The following is a 25,041-nucleotide window of genomic DNA, read 5'->3' on the forward strand; positions in this document are numbered from 1 at the left end:
GGTAGGGTTAGGTAACAGGGGGTAGGGTTAGATAACAGGGGGTAGGGTTAGATAACAGGGAGTAGGGTTAGGTAACAGGGGTTGGGTAACAGGGGGTAGGGTTAGGTAACAGGAGGTAGGTAACTGGGGGTAGGGTTAGATAACAGGGGGTAGGGTTAGGTAACAGGGAGTAGGGTTAGGTAACTGGGGGTAGGGGTTAGATAACAGGGGGTAGGGTTAGATAACAGGGGTTAGGGTTAGATAACAGGGGGTAGGGTTAGATAACAGGGGTAGGGTTAGGTAACAGGGGGTAGGGTTAGGTAACAGGGGGTAGGGTTAGATAACAGGGGGTAGGGTTAGGTAACAGGGGGTAGGGTTAGGTAACAGGGGTAGGGTTAGGTAACGGGGTAGGGTTAGATAACAGGGGGTAGGGTTAGATAACAGGGGTTAGGGTTAGGTAACAGGGGGTAGGGTTAGATAACAGGGGTTAGATAACAGGGGTTAGGGTTAGGTAACAGGGGGTAGGGTTAGATAACAGGGGTTAGATAACAGGGGGTAGGGTTAGATAACAGGGGGTTGGGTTACTGTAGGTAACAATAATTGTTCAGGGGTGAAGAGCTCATCTTGTCTAAGGATTTATTCCTAGTTGTTTGTTTGGCCTGGAACACTCTCTGCTTCAGTGCCGAAAACCAAACCGTGTGGACACAGTCAACATCCCCAAAACATTCCTTATATGGTGCACTACATATGACCAGGACCCATAGAGATGAGGACCCATAGAGCTGAGGACCCATAGAGATGAGGACCCATAGAGATGAGGACCCATAGAGATGAGGACCCATAGAGATGAGGACCCATAGAGCTAAGGACCCATAGAGATGAGGACCCATAGAGATGAGGACCCATAGAGCTAAGGACCCATAGAGATGAGGACCCATAGAGATGAGGACCCATAGAGATGAGGACCCATAGAGCTCAGGACCCATAGAGCTGAGGACCCATAGAGCTCAGGACCCATAGAGCTGAGGACCCATAGAGCTGAGGACCCATAGAGATGAGGACCCATAGAGATGAGGACCCATAGAGCTCAGGACCCATAGAACTCAGGACCCATAGAGATGAGGACCCATAGAGATGAGGACCCATAGAGCTGAGGGCCCATAGAGATGAGGACCCATAGAGATGAGGACCCATAGAGATGAGGACCCATAGAGATGAGGACCCATAGAGCTCAGGACCCATAGTACTCAGGACCCATAGTGTAACAGGCTGAGAAACAGCACAGTTAAATCCTCAGCCAGGCTGGGGTGTAACAGGCTGAGAAACAGCACAGTTAAATCCTCTGGCAGACTGGGGTGTAACAGGCTGAGTGTTTGGGGAATAATACGCCCACCTATTGGGACTCATCACTGTTGACAATGACGACCATGCTGCACAGATGTGTGATAGCCAACTGCATCCCTGCTACACGCGCTCTCACACCACCCACCCAGGTCCCCACAGACCTGACTGTCACTGTTGGGTTGGCTTAGACTCTACGTGGAGTCTCTCTCTCTCTCTCTCTCTCTCTCTCTCTCTCCTCTCTCTCTCTCCCGCTCTATCTTTCGCTCTCTCTCTTTCTCTCTCTCCCGCTCTCTCTCGCTCTCTCGTTCTCTCTCTCGCTCTCTCCCTCTATCTTTCGGGCTCTCTCTCCCGCTCTCTCTCCAGCTCTGTACTGTTGTACCACTGTTCTGTTCTCACTGGGTATGAGAAGATGTATTTCTAAGATGCCTGCCTGATCTCTATAGAAGGGGTTTTGGTCAAATGTAGTGCAGTAGTGTATGTAAGAAGCCCATAGTTAGCCAGCCAGAATCAGTCTTCATTCTATAAAGGCTTCAACAAGCAACAAACTCTGTAATATCTGTTAGATATACACTCTTAGAAAAAAGGGTTCCAAAAGTGTTCCAAAAGTGTTCTTCGGCTGTCCCCATAGTAAAACCCTTTTTTGGTTCCCGGTAGAACTCTTTTGGTTCCCGGTAGAACTCTTTTGGTTCCCGGTAGAACTCTTCTGGTTCCAGGTAGAACTGTTTTGGGTTACGTGGTGAATGCCTCTTTGAACAACAAACAGATGGAATGATGCCATCTCTCCGTCCTCCCTCTTCCTTCGCTCTGTCTCCCCCTCTTTCTCCCTCTCTCTCCGTCTCTCCCTCTCTCTCACGCTCTATCTCTGTCTCTCTTGCTCTCTCTCTCTCTACAACAACAGCCTTGAAATGGTGCCATCTCTCCCTAATTTCTCTCTCTCTCTCTCTCTCTCTCTCTCTCTCTCTCTCTCTCTCTCTCTCTCTCTCTCTCTCTCTCTCTCTCTCTCTCTCTCTCTCTCTCTCTCTCTCTCTCTCTCTCTCTCTCTCTCTCTCTCTCTCTCCATCTCCCTCTCCATCTCTCTCTCTCTCTCTCTCTCTCTCTCTCTCTCTCTCTCTCTCTCTCTCTCTCTCTCTCCGTCTCTACAACAAACAACCTTGGAACGATGCCTTCTATTGAGGTATTTCACGTTGTGTTTGTTTCTAAACTGCTTTCTCAGTAACTAAAGATCCTTGGGTCGCCATGCATCACACAAAACTAGTGTTGTAAAACTTTGTCCCACAAACTTTGCTCTATTCAGTTTGCTTCCAACTGGACTGATGAATTGTGTGTATCTCCATCTGGTTCAGTATTTGTTGAGCATGGTCCCTGACCAATACACTCTAACTTCTCCAACTTTTCCTCAGTAAAAATGTGTATCATTTCTGATGCTCATATGAACCATTTATCTCCATCCTGACATGAACCAGTTATCCTGACATGAACCAGTTATCCTGACATGAACCAGTTATCTCCATCAGGGTAAGGTTTAGATTTAGGGTAATGCTTGGGGTTAGGGTTAGGGTTATGCTTAGGGTTAGGGTAAGGTTTAGGGTTAGGGTAATGCTTGGGGTTAGGGTTAGGGTTATGCTTAGGGTTAGGGTTAGGGTAATGCTTGTGGTTAGGGTAATGCTTGGGGTTAGGGTAATGCTTGGGGTTAGGGTAAGGTTGAGGGTTAGGGTAATGCTTGTGGTTAGGGTTAGGTTTAGGGTTAGGGTAATGCTTGGGGTTAGGATAAGGGTTAGGGTAATGCTTGAGTTTAGGGTTAGGGTAAGCGTTGGGGTAAGGTTTAGGATTAGGTTAATGCTTGGGATAAGGATAAGGGTTAGGGTAATGCTTGAGATTAGGGTCAGGGTTAGGGTAAGGGTTGGGGTAAGTTTTAGGGTTAGGGTAATGCTTGATTTTAGGGTTAGGGTTAGGTTTAGGGTAAGGGTTGGGAAGTCCCTCAAAAAGCAGTATGGAGGGGTTAGGGTTAGGGTAATGCTTGGGTTCAGGGTAAGGGTTAGGGTTAGGGTAATGCTTGGGTTTAGGATTGGGGAAGGGTTAGGTTAATACCTGGGTTTAAGGTTAGGGTAAGGTTTAGGGTAATGCTTTGGTTTAGGGTAAGGGTTAGGGTAATGCTTGGGTTTAGGGTAAGGGTTAGGGTTAGGGTAATGCTTGTGTTTAGGATTAGGGTAAGGGTAATGCTTGGGTTTATGGTTATTGTAAGGGTTAGGGTAATACTTTGGTTTAGGGTTAGGGTAATGCTTGGGTTTAGGGTAATGCTTTGTTTTAGGGTTAGGGTAATGCTAGGGTTTAGGGTTAGAGTAATGCTTGGGTTTAGGGTTAGAGTAATGCTTGGGTTTAGGGTTAGGGTAATGCTTGGGTTTAGGGTTAGGGTAATGCTTGGGTTTAGGGTAATGCTTGGGTTTAGGGTTAGGGTAATGCTTGGGTTTAGGGTTAGAGTAATGCTTGGGTTTAGGGTTAGAGTAATGCTAGGGTTTAGGGTTAGGGTAATGCTTGGGTTTAGGGTTAGGGTAATGCTTGGGTTTAGGGTTAGGGTAATGCTAGGGTTTAGGGTTAGGGTAATGCTAGGGTTTAGGGTTCGGGTAATGCTTGGGTTTAGGGTTAGGGTAATGCTTGGGTTTAGGGTTAGGGTAATGCTAGGGTTTAGGGTTAGGGTAATGCTTAGGTTTAGGGTTAGAGTAATGCTTGGGTTTAGGGTTAGGGTAATGCTTGGGTTTAGGGTTAGGGTAATGCTTGTGTTTAGGGTTCGGGTAATGCTTGGGTTTAGGGTTAGGGTAATGCTTGGGTTTAGGGTTAGAGTAATGCTAGGGTTTAGGGTTAGAGTAATGCTAGGGTTTAGGGTTAGGGTAATGCTAGGGTTTAGGGTTAGGGTAATGCTTGGGTTTAGGGTTAGAGTAATGCTAGGGTTTAGGGTTAGGGTAATGCTAGGGTTTAGGGTTAGGGTAATGCTTGGGTTTAGGGTTAGGGTAATGCTTGGGTTTAGGGTTAGGGTAATGCTAGGGTTTAGGGTTAGGGTAATGCTTGGGTTTAGGGTTAGGGTAATGCTTGGGTTTAGGGTTAGGGTAATGCTAGGGTTTAGGGTTAGGGTAATGCTAGGGTTTAGGGTTAGGGTAATGCTAGGGTTTAGGGTAATGCTTGGGTTTAGGGTTAGGGTAATGCTAGGGTTTAGGGTTAGGGTAATGCTAGGGTTTAGGGTTAGGGTAATGCTAGGGTTTAGGGTTAGGGTAATGCTTGGGTTTAGGGTTAGGGTAATGCTAGGGTTTAGGGTTAGGGTAATGCTAGGGTTTAGGGTTAGAGTAATGCTTGGGTTTAGGGTTAGAGTAATGCTAGGGTTTAGGGTTAGGGTAATGCTAGGGTTTAGGGTTAGGGTAATGCTTGGGTTTAGGGTTAGGGTAATGCTAGGGTTTAGGGTTAGGGTAATGCTAGGGTTTAGGGTTAGGGTAAGGTTTAGAATAAGGGTTAGGAGGTCAGTATGGAAGTCATTCAACTTTCTATAATAGTTTAATATGCTTCTGACTGTCAACATGTACATCATCAAGCCTTGCTGTCCAAAACCAACCATATACTTTAGTGAATGAAACTCTATTCCACAACGTTATCTCTGTAGGACTTTCTTAATACCATAAACCTTCCTGAAATGACTTAAAGCATCAAGTTCTCATTCTCTTATGTAATGAAATGTCAATATTGTCAATAATGATATGAAATGCCCCAATGCATATTGTTTAGACAACACTCAGTCTGTCTGGTTTACTGTGTCCCAAAATTGCAACCTATTCCCTATACACTGCTCTACTTTTGACCAGACCCCTTTAAAATGAATAGAGTCCCCCATTGGGACATATAATGTACTACATAACGTTAGTTAAACATGACCAGATTGGAAGGCCACTTTAAATGATGACAATATGATCCAGTTTAATCCATTCTTCCAACACCACCACGTGTTAACAGTAGATTTAATTCCCACCTGAAGGGGTTTAGAGAGATGCCATGAACTACTCATAAACCCCTTCCCAAAGGTTTTATCTTATAAAGAGTCAATCACATGATTTATTATTTTTTTTTTTTAAACGGTGACTCTTTATTCATCTAGTCTAGGCTAGCCGTTGCCGTGGCAGCTAGTATTACAGTTCCTTTATATGATAGAAACATATCAATGACGACTGCTGCTGTTGTTGTTGTTGTGGTTGAAAATACTGTAAGTAGACTAACTAGTATAAATAATTCTGTCAGATCAACACTTCTGCTTCTGAGCTTCTCTCTCTCATCTTTCAACGTTTCTACTGCAAATGTGGGTGAATGGTGGAATAGATGAGTATTCTGGTTAACAGAAAAACCCCTGAGATAATAAAAAATGATTTGTAGAATATGTCCAAGGCTGGAACTTCAAGGTTAAGACATATTTTCTGGTCCCAAATCTATTTGTGATGTTCAAGGCTTGAATTTCCTCTCTTTTCCCACTTTCTCAAGCACTGTGCCCTCCTCAGGAGCCACACCAAGCCTGTAGGGGCCCCAGCTACTGCAGCCTGTAGGGGCCCCAGCTACTGAAGCCTGTAGGATCCCCAGCTACTGAAGCCTGTAGGGTCCCCAGCTACTGAAGCCTGTAGGGGCCCCAGCTACTAAAGCCTGTAGGGTCCCCAGCTACTAAAGCCTGTAGGGTCCCAAGCTACTGAAGCCTGTAGGGGCCCCAGCCACTGAAGCCTGCAGGGGCCCCAGCTACTGAAGCCTGTATGGTCCCCAGCTACTGAAGCCTGTAGGGTCCCCAGCTACTGAAGCCTGTAGGGGCCCCAGCTACTGAAGCCTGTAGGGTCCCCAGCTACTGAAGCCTGCAGGGGCCCCAGTCACTGAAGCCTGTAGGGGTCCCAGTCACTGATTTCTGTAGGGGCCCCAGTCACTGAAGCATGGAGGGGCCACAGTCACTGAAGCCTGTAGGAGCCCCAGCTACTGAAGCCTGTAGGGGCCCCAGCTACTGAAGCCTGTAGGGTCCCCAGCTACTGAAGCCTGTAGGGTCCCCAGCCACTGAAGCCTGTAGGATCCCCAGCTACTGAAGCCTGTAGGGGCCCCAGCTACTGAAGCCTGTAGGGTCCCCAGCTACTGAAGCCTGTAGGGTCCCCAGCCACTGAAGCCTGTAGGATCCCCAGCTACTGAAGCCTGTAGGAGCCCCAGCTACTGAAGCCTGTAGGGTCCCCATCTACTGAAGCCTGTAGGGTCCCCAGTCACTGATTTCTGTAGGGGCCCCAGTCACTGATTTCTGTAGGAGCCCCAGCTACTGAAGCCTGTAGGAGCCCCAGTCACTGAAGCCTGTAGGGGCCCCAGTCACTGTAGCCTGTAGGGGCCCCCGCTACTGAAGCCTGTAGGGGCCCCATCTACTGAAGCCTGTAGGGGCCCCATCTACTGAAGCCTGTAGGGTCCCCAGTCACTGATTTCTGTAGGGGCCCCAGTCACTGAAGCCTGTAGGAGCCCCAGCTACTGAAGCCTGTAGGGGCCCCAGCTACTGAAGCCTGTAGGGGCCCCAACTACTGAAGCCTGTAGGGTCCCCAGTCACTGAAGCCTGTAGGGGCCCCAGCTACTGAAACCTGTAGGGGCCCCAGTCACTGAAGCCTGTAGGGTCCCCAGCCACTGAAGCCTGTAGGGTCCCCAGCTACTGAAGCCTGTAGGGGCCCCAGCCACTGAAGCCTGTAGGGGCCCCAGCCGCTGACATTCAAGTCAATAAAAATACATGTTCTCTGGGTCTCAGACTGAGGTTTGTGGAAATGTCATCAAATGACTTTATAGCATTGATGTTTTATAGCCCAAAGGATATATATTTACACACATATATATATATATTTAAAATCCCAAAATGCATGTACTCACCCTTGAGAGAACGCCTTCCAACGAGATATTTTGTGGTGGAGCACTTGGCACTGTGGATGAAATAACACACGATAAAATGAATGAAACAAATACATACATTTAAAAGCAGGGTCCCACAATAGCTGACACATGGGACACATCTGTTGTTGGACATGAGGGACTGTAAAATCACCAGGAACTCAGCTCAAAAGTGATTTTCATTTTTTTTTTAAATAACAAAATAAAATAAATCTGTTATCAAGTATTCCCACGCATTAATATAGAGGCATACTGTATGTGATCGTATCCCAATGTAATCAAGGTTTGAAATGATTCAGATTTTTTGTTGTTGTTGTCAAATTCTATATCCGTTTAGGATTCTTGAGGTCAATTTGTAGTGTACAAAGAACAAATCGTCCCGCGACTGACTGTAAATTTGGGGACCCCTGATATAATGTACAGGTGCAGCATGTGTACTACACTCAAGATTTATTACATTCCCATTCTGATCAAGTCAAATGATTCAAATGATTGTAGACACATCCGTCGTCATCTCTTTAACACACAGACTTAACACAAGTTACTTGAACATGAATTATCAAATTACAATTGACAAGATATCGCTTCAGAATATCGACACGAAACCCATTTAAAGTAATTGAAGTACATTTCCTGTCGAGAAGCTAAATAGGTTGAATTACAGCTGAAAGAAATGGTTATCTTGTCTTCCTCGAATGGACTTCCTAGTTTTTTAGATGTAATGAACAAAGTAAATGGTGACATTAAAGAGACACTCCGTCAGGCTTATCTATGACAGGGCCTCTCCAGCCCGGCCAATGGGCACGCAGGATGGGAACGACCCCTTCAAAATGACCTAATTAGGTAACATGAATGACAGATAACAGGACTGACATTTCTACATATCTCATCTATCTATGACAACATTCTATACACTCAGAGGAGACCATTGGAGACTACTATATTTTAAACAGCTATCAAAGATTTCTAAAACAGGTTGCCATAATTCCAGGTTTTGCAGACTATTGAACTCCTTCAGCTGTACAGGTTCTGGCAGCACACAGTCCACAGGTTAGTGGAGGAGGCAGGTTGGTAGTAGTGACATTGGCATGTGCTTGAGTGACCTACCAGCCTGGTCGGCAGTGTGCCTGAAGTACAGGCTTGGCGTGAAGCCGTGGAGTGACTGGTGTGTGGACTGGCGACGTGTGGGAGGGGGAAAAAGTAATTAATTACCTCAGAGAGAGAAATGAGAAGCCAGCCGGCAATAAAGAGAGAGAGAAGCGGCGGTGGCTGCAGCCGGCCAGCCCGGTGGTTTCATTACGACAGCACAAGGAGCATTAACTAAGCAGGGAGATATAATTCAGCTCTTGGGGCTCATTTGAAACATTCAGCCACTGTTAATGGGATCTGACAGAAGATACATTCCTTCAACCCTCTTAACCCTCTCAGCTCTGCACTGAAGATAATACGAGGAGACAATCAAGAGCTATAAGAAAGTTATGAGGGCTGTCATGACGTTGCCCTCTTTGTGTTTTCTATGCACCATCCCCCTACCCCTACCTCCCCCTACCCAGGCTCTTGGAGAGCGGTCGTAAATTCCTAAGAAAATGTCCCGCCTCATGGCCACAGTATAAAGACAGAGTGGGTTTCATAGAAAGAACCCAGGAATTCTTCCACCTCACAGGACTGGAGAACCGAACGACATTTATGTTCTGGAGAAGGTATAAAAGATCGGTGAAGAATCCAGCTACGAACTGGTCCATTTGGTACAATTTTGTGAAGCTCATAAGAGACAATACGGCCACATTACCATGGCTATGTTTATATAATAGCCTCAGTTGTGAGACTTACATCTAATGGTTGTATAGAAATGAATGAATAAGGATAAAGCTATTTGGAATATGTTGGGATGCTTGTAAGATGTTAATGTGAGAGAATTGTATTTCTGTTTAAAGTTTCACCAAGTCATCGGCACGCCCCCATGAACAGACGGGACCTGGCGTCATGAGACAGCCTTTTTCTGTATTCCGAATATAACCCCCACCCAGATTTTCTATCACCAGACCGAGCTGACCTCCATTACAAGTTGGCTGAAAGTTTGACCATGCATTCCTCGTTCTGAACTTTAACCATGCCACGTGGTTAAACTCTTAGACTATTGATACTGACAGAATAATAACAAGTCTTTGATATTAATTACTAGTCTGCAGCTAGGAATTCGGTATCATTGAACGCGAAGACTGACGAAACATCTGTCCTATAACGACATTAATGAATGTCGCTTCGAAATATCCATTCTAACTGAGAGAGAGAGAGAGAGAGAGAGAGAGAGAGAGAGAGAGAGAGAGAGAGAGAGAGAGAGAGAGAGAGAGAGAGAACGCGAGGACACAAACTCTCCAACAGAACAACCTTTTCAGCAAAGATCCCGACGACACACTGAGCGTAAATATACTGCTCCAAAAAATAAAGGGAACACTTAAACAACACAATGTATCTCCAAGTCAATCACACTTCTGTGAAATCAAACTGTCCACTTAGGAAGCAACACTGATTGACAATAAATTTCACATGCTGTTGTGCAAATGGAATAGACAACAGGTAGAAATTATAGGCAATTAGCAAGACACCCCCAATAAAGGAGTGGTTCTGCAGGTGGGTACCACAGACCACTTCTCAGTTCCTATGCTTCCTGGCTGATGTTTTGGTCACTTTTGAATGCTGGCGGTGTTTTCACTCTAGTGGTAGCATGAGACGGAGTCTACAACCCACACAAGTGGCTCAGGTAGTGCAGCTCATCCAGGATGGCACATCAATGCGAGCTGTGGCAAGAAGGTTTGCTGTGTCTGTCAGCGTAGTGTCCAGAGCATGGAGGCGCTACCAGGAGACAGGCCAGTACATCAGGAGACGTGGAGGAGGCCGTAGGAGGGCAACAACCCAGCAGCAGGACCGCTACCTCCGCCTTTGTGCAAGGAGGAGCAGGAGGAGCACTGCCAGAGCCCTGCAAAATGACCTCCAGCAGGCCACAAATGTGCATGTGTCTGCTCAAACGGTCAGAAACAGACTCCATGAGGGTGGTATGAGGGCCCGACGTCCACAGGTGGGGGTTGTGCTTACAGCCCAACACCGTGCAGGACGTTTGGCATTTGCCAGAGAACACCAAGATTGGCAAATTCGCCACTGGCGCCCTGTGCTCTTCACAGATGAAAGCAGGTTCACACTGAGCACATGTGGCAGACGTGACAGTCTGGAGATGCCGTGGAGAACGTTCTGCTGCCTGCAACATCCTCCAGCATGACCGGTTTGGCGGTGGGTCAGTCATGGTGTGGGGTGGCATTTCTTTGGGGGGGCCGCACACCCTCCATGTGCTCACCAGAGGTAGCCTGACTGCCATTAGGTACCGAGATGAGATCCTCAGACCCCTTGTGAGACCATATGCTGGTGCGGTTGGCCCTGGGTTCCTCCTAATGCAAGACAATGCTAGACCTCATGTGGCTGGAGTGTGTCAGCAGTTCCTGCAGGAGGAAGGCATTGATGCTATGGACTGGCCCGCCTCGTTCCCCAGACCTGAATCCAATTGAGCACATCTGGGACATCATGTCTCGCTCCATCCACCAACGCCACGTTGCACCACAGACTGTCCAGGAGTTGGCGGATGCTTTAGTCCAGGTCTGGGAGGAGATCCCTCAGGAGACCATCCGCCACCTCATCAGGAGCATGCCCAGGCGTTGTAGGGAGGTCATACAGGCACGTGGAGGCCACACACACTACTGAGCCTCATTTTGACTTATTTTAAGGACATTACATCAAAGTTGGATCAGCCTGTAGTGTGGTTTTCCACTTTAATTTTGAGTGTGACTCCAAATCCAGACCTCCATGGGTTGATAAATTGGATTTCCATTGATTATTTTTGTGTGATTTTGTTGTCAGCACATTCAACTATGTAAAGAAAAAAGTATTTAATAAGATTATTTCATTCATTCAGATCTAGGATGTGTTATTTTAGTGTTGCCTTTATTTTTTTGAGCAGTATACATAAAATGACATTTGAAATGTCTTTATTCTTTCTGTATATATATATTGATTGCAATTGTTCCCGAATGAGTGAGCGTTCATGTGCAAAGGGTTAGCATTTCAATTGTTATAATTATCAACTCTTTTGTCTAACAAGCCGCCATGCCGGTTTAGCCCACTAGAGCACATTCTCCTATCATTTCTTTGTAACCATATCTAGTGTTTGTTATGCATTTCTGTGAATTACTTAGTTAGTAAATAAATGATTTTAAGACAATTGATATATGGATGACTCATAGTGAAGACTGGGTTCGTGCAGATAACCAACAATTTACGACGTTTGGAATGAGACTGACGAGGTAACTAATACGTCATTAATCAGAAGACTAATAGATCAGATATTATAATATCTGAAAGTTAAATTAGGAAAATTATAACTTTGTAATCTGAATATTTTCCTTGGTGCCCCAACTTCCTAGTTAATTACCGTTACACGATAAATCAGTTTAATCGCACAATAATAATTACAGAGAGTTATTTGATAAACATGTCTTTCGTTTTCATGATGCCAAAGACACGACAGGGCTGAGAGGAGTTGGGAGGGGCTGGGAGGAGCTAGGATGGGCTGGAAAGGAATGGGAGGGGCTGGGAGGAGCTAGGAAATCAATCAAATCAAATGTTATTGGTCGCATACACATGTCTAGCAGATGTTACTGCGGGTGTAGTGAAATGCTTGTGTTCCTATCTCCAACAGTGTAGTAGTATCTAACAATACACAACAATACTCAAATATAAAAGTAAAATAATGGAATTTAGAAATATTTAAATATTAGGACGAGCAATATCAGAGTCCAGAGTATAAATATATACAGAACCAGTCAAAAGTTTGGACTCACCTACTCATTTAAGAGTTTTTCTTTATTTTTACTATTTTCGACATTGTAGAATAAGACATTAAAACTATGAATTAACAAATAGTGACCAAAAAAGTGTTAAACAAATCAAAACACGTCCAAACGTGTTACTGGTACTGGTCCCAGAAGGCCAGCATCCTGGAGTCGCCTCTTCACTGTTGACGTTGAGACTGGTGTTTTGAGGGTACTATTTAATGAAGCTGCCAGTTGAGGACGTGTGAGGCATCTGTTTCTCAAACTAGACACTCTAATGTACTTGTCCTCTTGCTCAGTTGTGCACCGGGGCCTCCCACTCCTCTTTCTATTTTGGTTAGAGCCAATTTGTGCTGTTCTGTGAAGGGAGTAGTACACAGTGTTCTATGAGATCTTCAGTTTCTTGGCAATTTCTCGCATGGAATAGCCTTCATTTCTCAGAACAAGAATAGACTGACGAGTTTCAGAAGAAAGAATTATTTGATTCTTGCCATTTTGAGCCTGTAATTGAACCCCCAAATGCTGATGCTCCAGATACTCAACTAGTCTACAGAAGGCCAGTTTTATAGCTTCTTTAATCAGAACAACAGTTTTCAGCTGTGCTAACATCATTGCAAAAGGGGTTTCTAATGATCAATTAGCCTTTTAAAATTATGAACTTGGATTAGCTAACACAACGTGCCATTGGAACACAGCAGTGATGGTTGCTGATAATGGGCCTCTGTACACCTATGTAGATATTCCATTAAAAAAAACTGCCATTTCCAGCTACAATAGTCATTTACAACATTAACAATGTCTACACTGTATTTCTGATCAATTTGATGTTATTGTAATGGACCAAAAAAAAAAAAAGCTGCTTTTCTTTCAAAAACAAGGACATTTCTAAGTGATCCCAAACTTTTGAACGGTAGTGTACGTCTTGTGCCTGAGCCGTTGATTTGAGAGTCCACTTTGTCTCTGTACTTATATTTTGCATGTTTGATTGCCTTACGGAGGACATAACTGGACTGTTTGTTTTCAACCATATTCCCAGTCACCTTGTCATGGTTAAATGCGTTTAGAAGCTTTCTGTTTTGAGAGAATGTTGCCATTTATCCACGGTTTTTGGTTTGGATAGGTTTTAATCAAATCAAATCAAATGTATTTATATAGCCCTTCGTACATCAGCTGATATCTCAAAGTGCTGTACAGAAACCCAGCCTAAAACCCCAAACAGCAAGCAATGCATGTGAAAGAAGCACGGTGGCTAGGAAAAACTCCCTAGGAAAAACTCCCTAGAAAGGCCAAAAACCTAGGAAGAAACCTAGAGAGGAACCAGTACATCAGGACTGGTTCAGGACAGTCATGAACAATATCCCCTATACACTTCCTGATGCACTCAGTCACCGTGTCAGTTTATACGTTAACGTTATTCTCAGAGGCAACCTGGAACATGTCCCAGTCCGCGTGAACAAAACAGTCTGGAAGCATGGATTCCGATTGGTCAGACCAGCGTTGAATAGACCTTAGCATGGGTACTTCCTATTTGAGTTTCTGCCTATAGGAAGGGAGGAGCAAAATGGAGTCATGATCTTATTTGCCGAAGGGAGGATGGGGGGGGGGGTGGGTCTTGTAGCCATCCTAAAGGAAGAGAACCAATGGTTGAGAGTTTTTGAAGCCCAAGTACTACAGGAAATGTGTTGATAGAAATTTGGTAGCGTTTTTCTCAGATTTGCTTAATTAAAGTCCCCAGGTATAATAAATGCAGCCTCAGGATTCCATATTCCAAGGTCCAGTGTATTTCCCTGAGCGTTGTCATGGTATCGGCTTGAAGGTCCAGTGTATTTCCCCTGAGCGTTGTCATGGTATCGGCTTGAAGGTCCAGTGTATTTCCCTGAGCGTTGTCATGGTATCGGCTTGAAGGTCCAGTGTATTTCCCTGAGCGTTGTCATGGTATCGGCTTGAAGGTCCAGTGTATTTCCCTGAGCGTTGTCATGGTATCGGCTTGAAGGTCCAGTGTATTTCCCTGATCGTTGTCGTGGTATCGGATTGAAGGGGAATTTGCACGGCTGTGTGACGATAACCGAAGAAAATTCTCTATAGAGGTAATGTGGTCAGCATTTGGTTGTGAGGTATTCTCAATCGGGTGAACAAAAGGACTTGAGTTCCTGTACGGTAACGCAATCACACCATGAGTAATTAATCATGAAACATACACCCATGTCTTTCTTCTTCCGGGACAATTTGTTATTTCTATTCGCACAATGTATTGAAAACTCTTGGAGGGAGGAGCTGGGAGGGGATGGGAGGAGCTGGGAGGGGTTGGGAGGAGCTGAGAGGGGATGGGAGGAGCTGAGAGGGGATGGGAGGAGCTGAGAGGAGCTGGGAGGAGCTAGGAGTGGCTGAGAGGGGATGGGAGGAGCTCAAAGTGACTGGGAGGAGCTGAGAGGGGATGGGAGGAGCTGAGAGGGGTTGGGAGGAGCTGAGAGGGGTTGGGAGGAGCTGAGAGGTGATGGGAGGAGCTGAGAGGTGATGGGAGGAGCTGAGAGGGGCTGGGAGGAGCTGAAAGGGGCTGGGAGGAGCTAGGAGCGGTTGGGAGGAGCTGAGAGGGGATTGGAGGGGCTGGGAGAAGCTGGGAGGAGCTGGGAGGAGTTGGGAGGAGTTGGGAGGGGCTGGGAGGAACTGAGAGGAACAGAAGACCCCAAGACTCCTTTTGGCACCTTGCTTTGAACAGAAAGTGACAGCGAGAGAGAGATGGACAGAGGAGTGGGCTAGGCTCTGTATCTTGATAGGCACCAAGCAGGGAGGAATAGACCCATCGGATTTTAAAGAAATGAGAGCATATAACTCTGAGATAGTCTATAGACCAACGTAGCAGTAGGTCTATAACTTCCATCGTCAACTAAGTAAAATACATAGGCCTAAAAGCTGACAAAATAAAAAAAACAGTAGAAAATATCCTGATTAAAATTCTGGTTCTTGGAATCACATTTATCTCTCTTCTCTGCCTGTCTGCCTCCCTATCTATCTGTCTTGACTTGAGCTATTGCTAGCATGCATTCTGTAGAGAGACGCACCATCTCTTCACCAATCCACAGCAACAACAACAACAAAACATTTTTCAAAAGAAGCTAATGATCCTCTGTGGCTAAATCATGCTCCCTGGTGAAGTGTTTTGAACGGAAATTACTTAGACCGAAGTAATAATGTAATTTTGGCGAGACATCGATTAAACTTTAGGTCAACCCAGCATCCTAACAGCGCACTGTGCAGCCGCAAACTTTCTCTTCCTATTCACAAGAGGCTGAAATCAGAGATCTGTATATAATGGGGAGATTCTCATGACTCCGCCTTAACAGTGGGAGTCTTTGTCCCAAAGGCGGGAAGGCAGGCGACAAGCTTAGGTCTGCATATTATTCCTATGGAAACGCATTGGGCTTGTACTGGACAGATTTTGGTGGGAGTGAGCCCTCTTGCTTCACCTCTTCCTCTCTGCTGAAACTATATCACCATGCCACACTACTTTGGTCCAGACAGCATCAGATACATGATCTACACATACTGAGACAGAGAGGTGCTGTTTCACTGTCCAGACAGCATCAGATACATGGTCTACACATACTGAGACAGAGAGGTGCTGTTTCACTGTCCAGACAGCATCAGATACATGATCTACACATACTGAGACAGAGAGATGCTGTTTCACTCGCTCGGATGCTTTTTAATAACTGAGATGGATACGTCTTTCTGTCGGCGTGTGTCTCGGTCAAATAAATGATCAATATTTTATTAGGACGGGCAAGGAGGTACGTTAAGGCGGGCCAGGCCCCTTAAGGCACTCCCATGACTGCAACCCTGGCACCACCACTGGCACCGTTCCCTGTACACAAGCTTGTTCCCATCAGAACCCGAAAAAACATCTAAACTTTCAGAGATCACAGGACATGTTCCCAGTGATCACTGCTCTCTGAAGCTCTTAGCAGAACATGATGACAAATCCAAGTGAAAAGTCTGTCTGTGGGATTTACAGTTTGGACTCCTCTCTTCACACTATGCTGCTGACACATCAATATCAACTGGCAAAACATTAACGAGCTGCGTTGTAAATCTTTCAAGCTGAAGAGGGTTGATAAAGATGCCCGGTCCACTTTAAGGTATGAGAATTACCACACAGCACAGTCTTAATCCTGGGGTTAACAGTTCACTTAAATCAATAGCTTGACGTTACACAGTTCATCACAGTTAAACAACATGACCCTACTGAACCCTACCTTTAATCTCTCATCACAGACCCTACTGAACCCTACCTTTAATCTCTCATCACAGTTAAACAACAGGACCCTACTGAACCCTACCTTTAATCTCTCATCACAGTTAAACAACAAGACCCTACTGAACCCTACCTTTAATCTCTCATCACAGTTAAACAACAGGACCCTGCTGAACCCTACCTTTAATCTCTCATCACAGACCCTACTGAACCCTACCTTTAATCTCTCATCACAGTTAAACAACAGGACCCTACTGAACCCTACCTTTAATCTCTCATCACAGTTAAACAACAGGACCCTACTGAACCCTACCTTTAATCTCTCATCACAGACACTACTGAACCCTACCTTTAATCTCTCATCACAGACACTACTGAACCCTACCTTTAATCTCTCATCACAGTTAAACAACAAGACCCTACTGAACCCTACCTTTAATCTCTCATCACAGACACTACTGAACCCTACCTTTAATCTCTCATCACAGTTAAACAACAGGACCCTGCTGAACCCTACCTTTAATCTCTCATCACAGTTAAACAACAAGACCCTACTGAACCCTACCTTTAATCTCTCATCACAGACACTACTGAACCCTACCTTTAATCTCTCATCACAGTTAAACAACATGACCCTACTGAACCCTACCTTTAATCTCTCATCACAGACCCTACTGAACCCTACCTTTAATCTCTCATCACAGACCCTACTGAACCCTACCTTTAATCTCTCATCACAGTTAAACAACAGGACCCTACTGAACCCTACCTTTAATCTCTCATCACAGTTAAACAACAGGACCCTACTGAACCCTACCTTTAATCTCTCATCACAGACCCTACTGAACCCTACCTTTAATCTCTCATCACAGTTAAACAACAGGACCCTGCTGAACCCTACCTTTAATCTCTCATCACAGTTAAACAACAAGACCCTACTGAACCCTACCTTTAATCTCTCATCACAGACCCTACTGAACCCTACCTTTAATCTCTCATCACAGTTAAACAACATGACCCTACTGAACCCTACCTTTAATCTCTCATCACAGACCCTACTGAACCCTACCTTTAATCTCTCATCACAGTTAAACAACAGGACCCTACTGAACCCTACCTTTAATCTCTCATCACAGTTAAACTACAGGACCCTACTGAACCCTACCTTTAATCTCTCATCACAGTTAAACAACAGGACCCTACTGAACCCTACCTTTAATCTCTCATCACAGTTAAACAACATGACCCTACTGAACCCTACCTTTAATCTCTCATCACAGACCCTACTGAACCCTACCTTTAATCTCTCATCACAGTTAAACAACAGGACCCTACTGAACCCTACCTTTAATCTCTCATCACAGACCCTACTGAACCCTACCTTTAATCTCTCATCACAGTTAAACAACATGACCCTACTGAACCCTACCTTTAATCTCTCATCACAGACCCTACTGAACCCTACCTTTAATCTCTCATCACAGTTAAACAACAGGACCCTACTGAACCCTACCTTTAATCTCTCATCACAGTTAAACAACAAGACCCTACTGAACCCTACCTTTAATCTCTCATCACAGTTAAACAACAAGACCCTACTGAACCCTACCTTTAATCTCTCATCACAGACACTACTGAACCCTACCTTTAATCTCTCATCACAGTTAAACAACAGGACCCTGCTGAACCCTACCTTTAATCTCTCATCACAGACCCTACTGAACCCTACCTTTAATCTCTCATCACAGACCCTACTGAACCCTACCTTTAATCTCTCATCACAGTTAAACAACAGGACCCTACTGAACCCTACCTTTAATCTCTCATCACAGACCCTACTGAACCCTACCTTTAATCTCTCATCACAGACCCTACTGAACCCTACCTTTAATCTCTCATCACAGTTAAACAACAGGACCCTACTGAACCCTACCTTTAATCTCTCATCACAGACCCTACTGAACCCTACCTTTAATCTCTCATCACAGTTAAACAACAGGACCCTACTGAACCCTACCTTTAATCTCTCATCACAGACCCTACTGAACCCTACCTTTAATCTCTCATCACAGTTAAACAACAGGACCCTACTGAACCCTACCTTTAATCTCTCATCACAGTTAAACAACAGGACCCTGCTGAACCCTACCTTTAATCTCTCATCACAGTTAAACAACAAGACCCTACTGAACCCTACCTTTAATCTCTCATCACAGTTAAACAACAGGACCCTACTGAACCCTACCTTTAATCTCTCATCACAGACCCTACTGAACCCTACCTTTAATCTCTCATCACAGACCCTACTGAACCCTACCTTTAATCTCTCATCACAGACCCTACTGAACCCTACCTTTAATCTCTCATCACAGTTAAACAACAGGACCCTGCTGAACCCTACCTTTAATCTCTCATCACAGTTAAACAACAGGACCCTACTGAACCCTACCTTTAATCTCTCATCACAGTTAAACAACAGGACCCTACTGAACCCTACCTTTAATCTCTCATCACAGACCCTACTGAACCCTACCTTTAATCTCTCATCACAGTTAAACAACAGGACCCTGCTGAACCCTACCTTTAATCTCTCATCACAGACCCTACTGAACCCTACCTTTAATCTCTCATCACAGTTAAACAACAGGACCCTACTGAACCCTACCTTTAATCTCTCATCACAGACCCTACTGAACCCTACCTTTAATCTCTCATCACAGTTAAACAACAGGACCCTGCTGAACCCTACCTTTAATCTCTCATCACAGTTAAACAACAGGACCCTGCTGAACCCTACCTTTAATCTCTCATCACAGACCCTACTGAACCCTACCTTTAATCTCTCATCACAGTTAAACAACAGGACCCTACTGAACCCTACCTTTAATCTCTCATCACAGACACTACTGAACCCTACCTTTAATCTCTCATCACAGTTAAACAACAGGACCCTGCTGAACCCTACCTTTAATCTCTCATCACAGACCCTACTGAACCCTACCTTTAATCTCTCATCACAGTTAAACAACAGGACCCTACTGAACCCTACCTTTAATCTCTCATCACAGTTAAACAACAGGACCCTGCTGAACCCTACCTTTAATCTCTCATCACAGACCCTACTGAACCCTACCTTTAATCTCTCATCACAGACCCTACTGAACCCTACCTTTAATCTCTCATCACAGACCCTACTGAACCCTACCTTTAATTTCTCATCACAGACCCTACTGAACCCTACCTTTAATCTCTCATCACAGTTAAACAACAGGACCCTGCTGAACCCTACCTTTAATCTCTCATCACAGTTAAACAACAGGACCCTACTGAACCCTACCTTTAATCTCTCATCACAGACCCTACTGAACCCTACCTTTAATCTCTCATCACAGTTAAACAACAGGACCCTACTGAACCCTACCTTTAATCTCTCATCACAGACCCTACTGAACCCTACCTTTAATCTCTCATCACAGTTAAACAACATGACCCTACTGAACCCTACCTTTAATCTCTCATCACAGTTAAACAACAGGACCCTGCTGAACCCTACCTTTAATCTCTCATCACAGACCCTACTGAACCCTACCTTTAATCTCTCATCACAGTTAAACAACAGGACCCTGCTGAACCCTACCTTTAATCTCTCATCACAGTTAAACAACAGGACCCTACTGAACCCTACCTTTAATCTCTCATCACAGTTAAACAACAGGACCCTACTGAACCCTACCTTTAATCTCTCATCACAGTTAAACAACAGGACCCTACTGAACCCTACCTTTAATCTCTCATCACAGTTAAACAACAGGACCCTACTGAACCCTACCTTTAATCTCTCATCACAGACCCTACTGAACCCTACCTTTAATCTCTCATCACAGACCCTACTGAACCCTACCTTTAATCTCTCATCACAGTTAAACAACAGGACCCTGCTGAACCCTACCTTTAATCTCTCATCACAGTTAAACAACAGGACCCTACTGAACCCTACCTTTAATCTCTCATCACAGTTAAACAACAGGACCCTACTGAACCCTACCTTTAATCTCTCATCACAGTTAAACAACAGGACCCTACTGAACCCTACCTTTAATCTCTCATCACAGTTAAACAACAGGACCCTACTGAACCCTACCTTTAATCTCTCATCACAGACCCTACTGAACCCTACCTTTAATCTCTCATCACAGTTAAACAACAGGACCCTGCTGAACCCTACCTTTAATCTCTCATCACAGTTAAACAACAGGACCCTACTGAACCCTACCTTTAATCTCTCATCACAGACCCTACTGAACCCTACCTTTAATCTCTCATCACAGTTAAACAACAGGACCCTACTGAACCCTACCTTTAATCTCTCATCACAGACCCTACTGAACCCTACCTTTAATCTCTCATCACAGACCCTACTGAACCCTACCTTTAATCTCTCATCACAGTTAAACAACAGGACCCTGCTGAACCCTACCTTTAATCTCTCATCACAGTTAAACAACAGGACCCTACTGAACCCTACCTTTAATCTCTCATCACAGACCCTACTGAACCCTACCTTTAATCTCTCATCACAGTTAAACAACAGGATAGCTTCCAGTTTTAGATCCAATTAAAGGTAGGGTTCAGTAGCCTAGAGTAGCTTCCAGTTAGAGATCCAATTAAAGGTAGGGTTCCGTAGCCTAAAGTAGCTTCCAGTTTTAGATCCAATTAAAGGTAGGGTTCCGTAGCCTAAAGTAGCTTCCAGTTTTAGATCCAATTAAAGGTAGGGTTCCGTAGCCTAAAGTAGCTTCCAGTTTTAGATCCAATTAAAGGTAGGGTTCAGTAGCCTAGAGTAGCTTCCAGTTAGAGATCCAATTAAAGGTAGGGTTCTGTAGCCTAGAGTAGCTTCCTGTTTTAGATCCAATTAAAGGTGAGTTCAGTAGCCTAGAGTAGCTTCCAGTTTGAGATCCAATTAAAGGTAGGGTTCCGTAGCCTAGAGTAGCTTCGTGTTTTAGATCCAATTAAAGGTAGGGTTCAGTAGCCTAGAGTAGCTTCCAGTTAGAGATCCAATTAAAGGTAGGGTTCTGTAGCCTAAAGTAGCTTCCAGTTAGAGATCCAATTAAAGGTAGGGTTCAGAAGCCTAGAGTAGCTTCCTGTTAGAGATCCAATTAAAGGTAGGGTTCAGTAGCCTAGAGTAGCTTCCAGTTAGAGATCCAATTAAAGGTAGGGTTCAGAAGCCTAAAGTAGCTTCCAGTTAGAGATCCAATTAAAGGTAGGGTTCTGTAGCCTAAAGTAGCTTCCAGTTAGAGATCCAATTAAAGGTAGGGTTCAGAAGCCTAGAGTAGCTTCCAGTTAGAGATCCAATTAAAGGTAGGGTTCAGAAGCCTAAAGTAGCTTCCAGTTAGAGATCCAATTAAAGGTAGGGTTCAGTAGCCTAGAGTAGCTTCCAGTTAGAGATCCAATTAAAGGTAGGGTTCCGTAGCCTAAAGTAGCTTCCAGTTTGAGATCCAATTAAAGGTAGGGTTCCGTAGCCTAGAGTAGCTTCCAGTTAGAGATCCAATTAAAGGTAGGGTTCCGTAGCCTAGAGTAGCTTCCAGTTTTAGAACCAGTTAAAGGTGAGTTCAGTAGCCTAGAGTAGCTTCGTGTTTTAGATCCAATTAAAGGTAGGGTTCCGTAGCCTAGAGTAGCTTCCAGTTTTAGATCCAATTAAAGCTGTGTGAAGCAAACAAGATCCCCTCTGATCCTTCTTTGTGTTCGCAACTTTCTTTCATAGAGGACAACTTATCTCCCGGGACAACCAGCAAAAGTACAAAGAACTACTGCAACGTCTGATTCCAGTCAGTCAAAGACTCGGCTCTGATTCAAATAAGAGACAACATGAAAGCTATAACAAAAGAGGAAAATGTCGCAAAACAAAATAGTACAGAGAGAGAGAGAGAGAGAGAGAGAGAGAGAGAGAGGGAGAGAGGGGGAGAGAGAGGGAGAGGAGAGAGAGAGAGAGAGAGAGAGAGAGAGAGATGGGGAGAGAGAGAGAGAGAGAGAGAGAGAGAGAGAGAGAGAGAGATATATATATATATATAGAGAGAGAGACAGAGATATATATATATATAGAGAGAGAGAGATGGGGAGAGAGAGAGAGAGAGGGGAGAGAGAGAGAGAGAGAGAGAGAGAGAGAGAGAGAGAGAGATGGGGAGAGAGAGGGGGAGAGAGAGGGAGAGGGGAGAGAGAGAGAGAGAGAGAGAGAGAGAGAGGTGGGATAAGACAGGCCCGTGATCAGACTAGACAACAAACTAGACAAAACTGTTCCTGGGGAGTTCAGCCCCTCTACAGGTAGTCTGTTCCTGGGGGGGTACAGCCCCTCTACAGGTAGTGTGTTCCTGGGGGGGTTCAGCCCCTCTACAGGTAGTGTGTTCCTGGGGGGGTACAGCCCCTCTACAGGTAGTCTGTTCCTGGGGGGTTCACCCCCTCTACAGGTAGTCTGTTCCTGGGGGAGTTCAGCCCCTCTACAGGTAGTCTGTTCCTGGGGGGGTACAGCCCCTCTACAGGTAGTCTGTTCCTGGGGGGTACAGCCCCTCTACAGGTAGTCTGTTCCTGGGGAGTTCAGCCCCTCTACAGGTAGTCTGTTCCTGGGGGAGTTCAGCCCCTCTACAGGTAGTCTGTTCCTGGGGGGTACAGCCCCTCTACAGGTAGTCTGTTCCTGGGGGGGTTCAGCCCCTCTACAGGTAGTCTGTTCCTGGGGGGGTACAGCCCCTCTACAGGTAGTCTGTTCCTGGGGGGTGCAGCCCCTCTACAGGTAGGTAGTCTGTGTTTAGGAGGATGAAGGTTGGGGAATATGTCTCCTTTCTGCAGGTAATGTAGTGTACTGTAGGAAATGTTCACAGTGAAGCAACCAATGGAACAAGTAGGTAGGCAAATGTTCTGCAGGAAGGCAACCAATGGAACAAGAGTTGTTGACGCCGTCCCCAGGGGAATGTCTCCGGGACTGTCTGTGAATGTGTCCCGAATGGCCATCCTATTCCCTACATAGTGCACTACTTTTGAACAAAGCACAGTGGACCCTGGTCAAAATTAGTGCACTACACAGGGAATACGGTAGCATTTGGGACATATCCTGTTGATTCTTAAAGAGTGTTGGAGCAGTTAATCAGACTATTCCAGCGTGGAGCCATGTGGGCTGTCAGAGTTGACTGACACCCGCCAGAAATTGATTAACGAGAAAATAAAGTGTGCAAAATTCATACACTGGATGTGTCCCAAAAGAAATGGTCCCCTTATTTTCTATTCCCCACCTTAAGGGTCTGGTCAAAAGTAGTGTACTATATAGGGGAATAGGTTGCCATTTGGGACTCAAACACATTGACTGGTGACATGCAAGCAACTCATGTGTGTCAAATGCAATGAGACATTTAGTAATAGAGGATAAACTATTTCATTAATTCTTGATTAAGTTTAATTCATTATGTAGCTGTTTATCTCACTGCAATCAGAAGTGAAAAGCATGGAAGACACAGTATGATTTTTCAGTAAACAAACATTGAACCAATTCCCCAGCAAAGGGGTCTGTTCATTTGGCACCAAAAACGAAGAAAACAGACTGAAACTGTTTGGGGCTACCTGGAGTCAATAAGAAACGTTTCGCTATCGTAGAATGTTTTGTTGTTGTCGTTGGGTTTTATTTAAATGTTTCCCGTTGAGTGTCCTACTGAACGTGAACATTTTGGTCATTTAGCAAGACACGAGAGGTGACTTGTTCAACTAGGGTAGATAAACAACAACATATCACAGTCATAGCAAAGTCAAACGTATTTGTGACCTTGCTGATAATGTTGTTGCTGTTCAGGCCGACTACTTGAAAAATGTATTTTAGTTAAATACATTACAGAATACAAGTACTTTGTAGTTTATTTTGATACATTGATCTTTACGGTACTTTGTATGTCTATTTTATAATTGTATTTTGAAATGTTTGCACATACCTGATTATAGTTCTATCAAATGAACCAATAAGAGTGAGTGTTACACACAGTGAACCAATAAGAGAAGGTGTTACACACAGTGAACCAATAAGAGTGAGTGTTACACACAGTGAACCAATAAGAGTGAGTGTAGTTCTGACGTACCATCAGACAGCGTGGTGATGCTCATGTCCTCTGTGGTGACCCCAGGGCCATAACGGTTCAATGCCAAGACACGCAAGGAGTACACTGTGAACTTCTTCAGCCCCTCCATCTTATAACTCTGCCCGTTCACCTCCACACTCTGAAACAGAAAGAGAGAGATATGTGCCTTATTCAACCAGGTAATGCACAAAAATATACAATTAATCATTGAATTGTGTTATCCTTGATAGTTTTTTAAAAATGTATTTTAGAGACAGAGAGAGAAGAGAGAGAGAGAGAGAGAGAAGAGAGAGAGAGAAGAAAGACAGAGGGAGAGAAGAAAGAGAAGAAAGATAGAGAGAGAAGAGAGAGAAGAAAGACAGACAGAGGGAGAGAAGAGAGAGAGAGAAGAAAGACAGAGAGAGAGAGAGAGACAGAGAGAGAGAGAGAGAAGAGAGAGAGAGAGAGAGAAGAGAAAGAGATAGATAGATAGAGAGAGAGAGAAGAAAGACAGACAGAGGGAGAGAAGAGAGAGAGAGAAGAAAGACAGAGAGAGAGAGAGAGACAGAGAGAGAGAGAGAGAGAGAGA

At 44.7% G+C, this 25,041-nt stretch overlaps 1 protein-coding gene across 1 annotated transcript in view; it reads right to left on the minus strand.

The window, feature by feature from the left end:
• The window catches only part of LOC106591943 (netrin receptor DCC), a 384,214-nt gene that overhangs the window by 144,794 nt on the left and 214,379 nt on the right, over window positions 1-25,041 (minus strand). The window contains 2 exon segments of the mRNA XM_045703220.1: window positions 7,222-7,271; window positions 24,474-24,612. Coding sequence (XP_045559176.1) covers window positions 7,222-7,271; window positions 24,474-24,612 — 189 coding nt within the window.

Source organism: Salmo salar, chromosome ssa01 (genome assembly GCF_905237065.1).
Source record: "Salmo salar chromosome ssa01, Ssal_v3.1, whole genome shotgun sequence".
In the NCBI taxonomy this organism is placed as follows: Eukaryota; Metazoa; Chordata; class Actinopteri; order Salmoniformes; family Salmonidae; genus Salmo; species Salmo salar.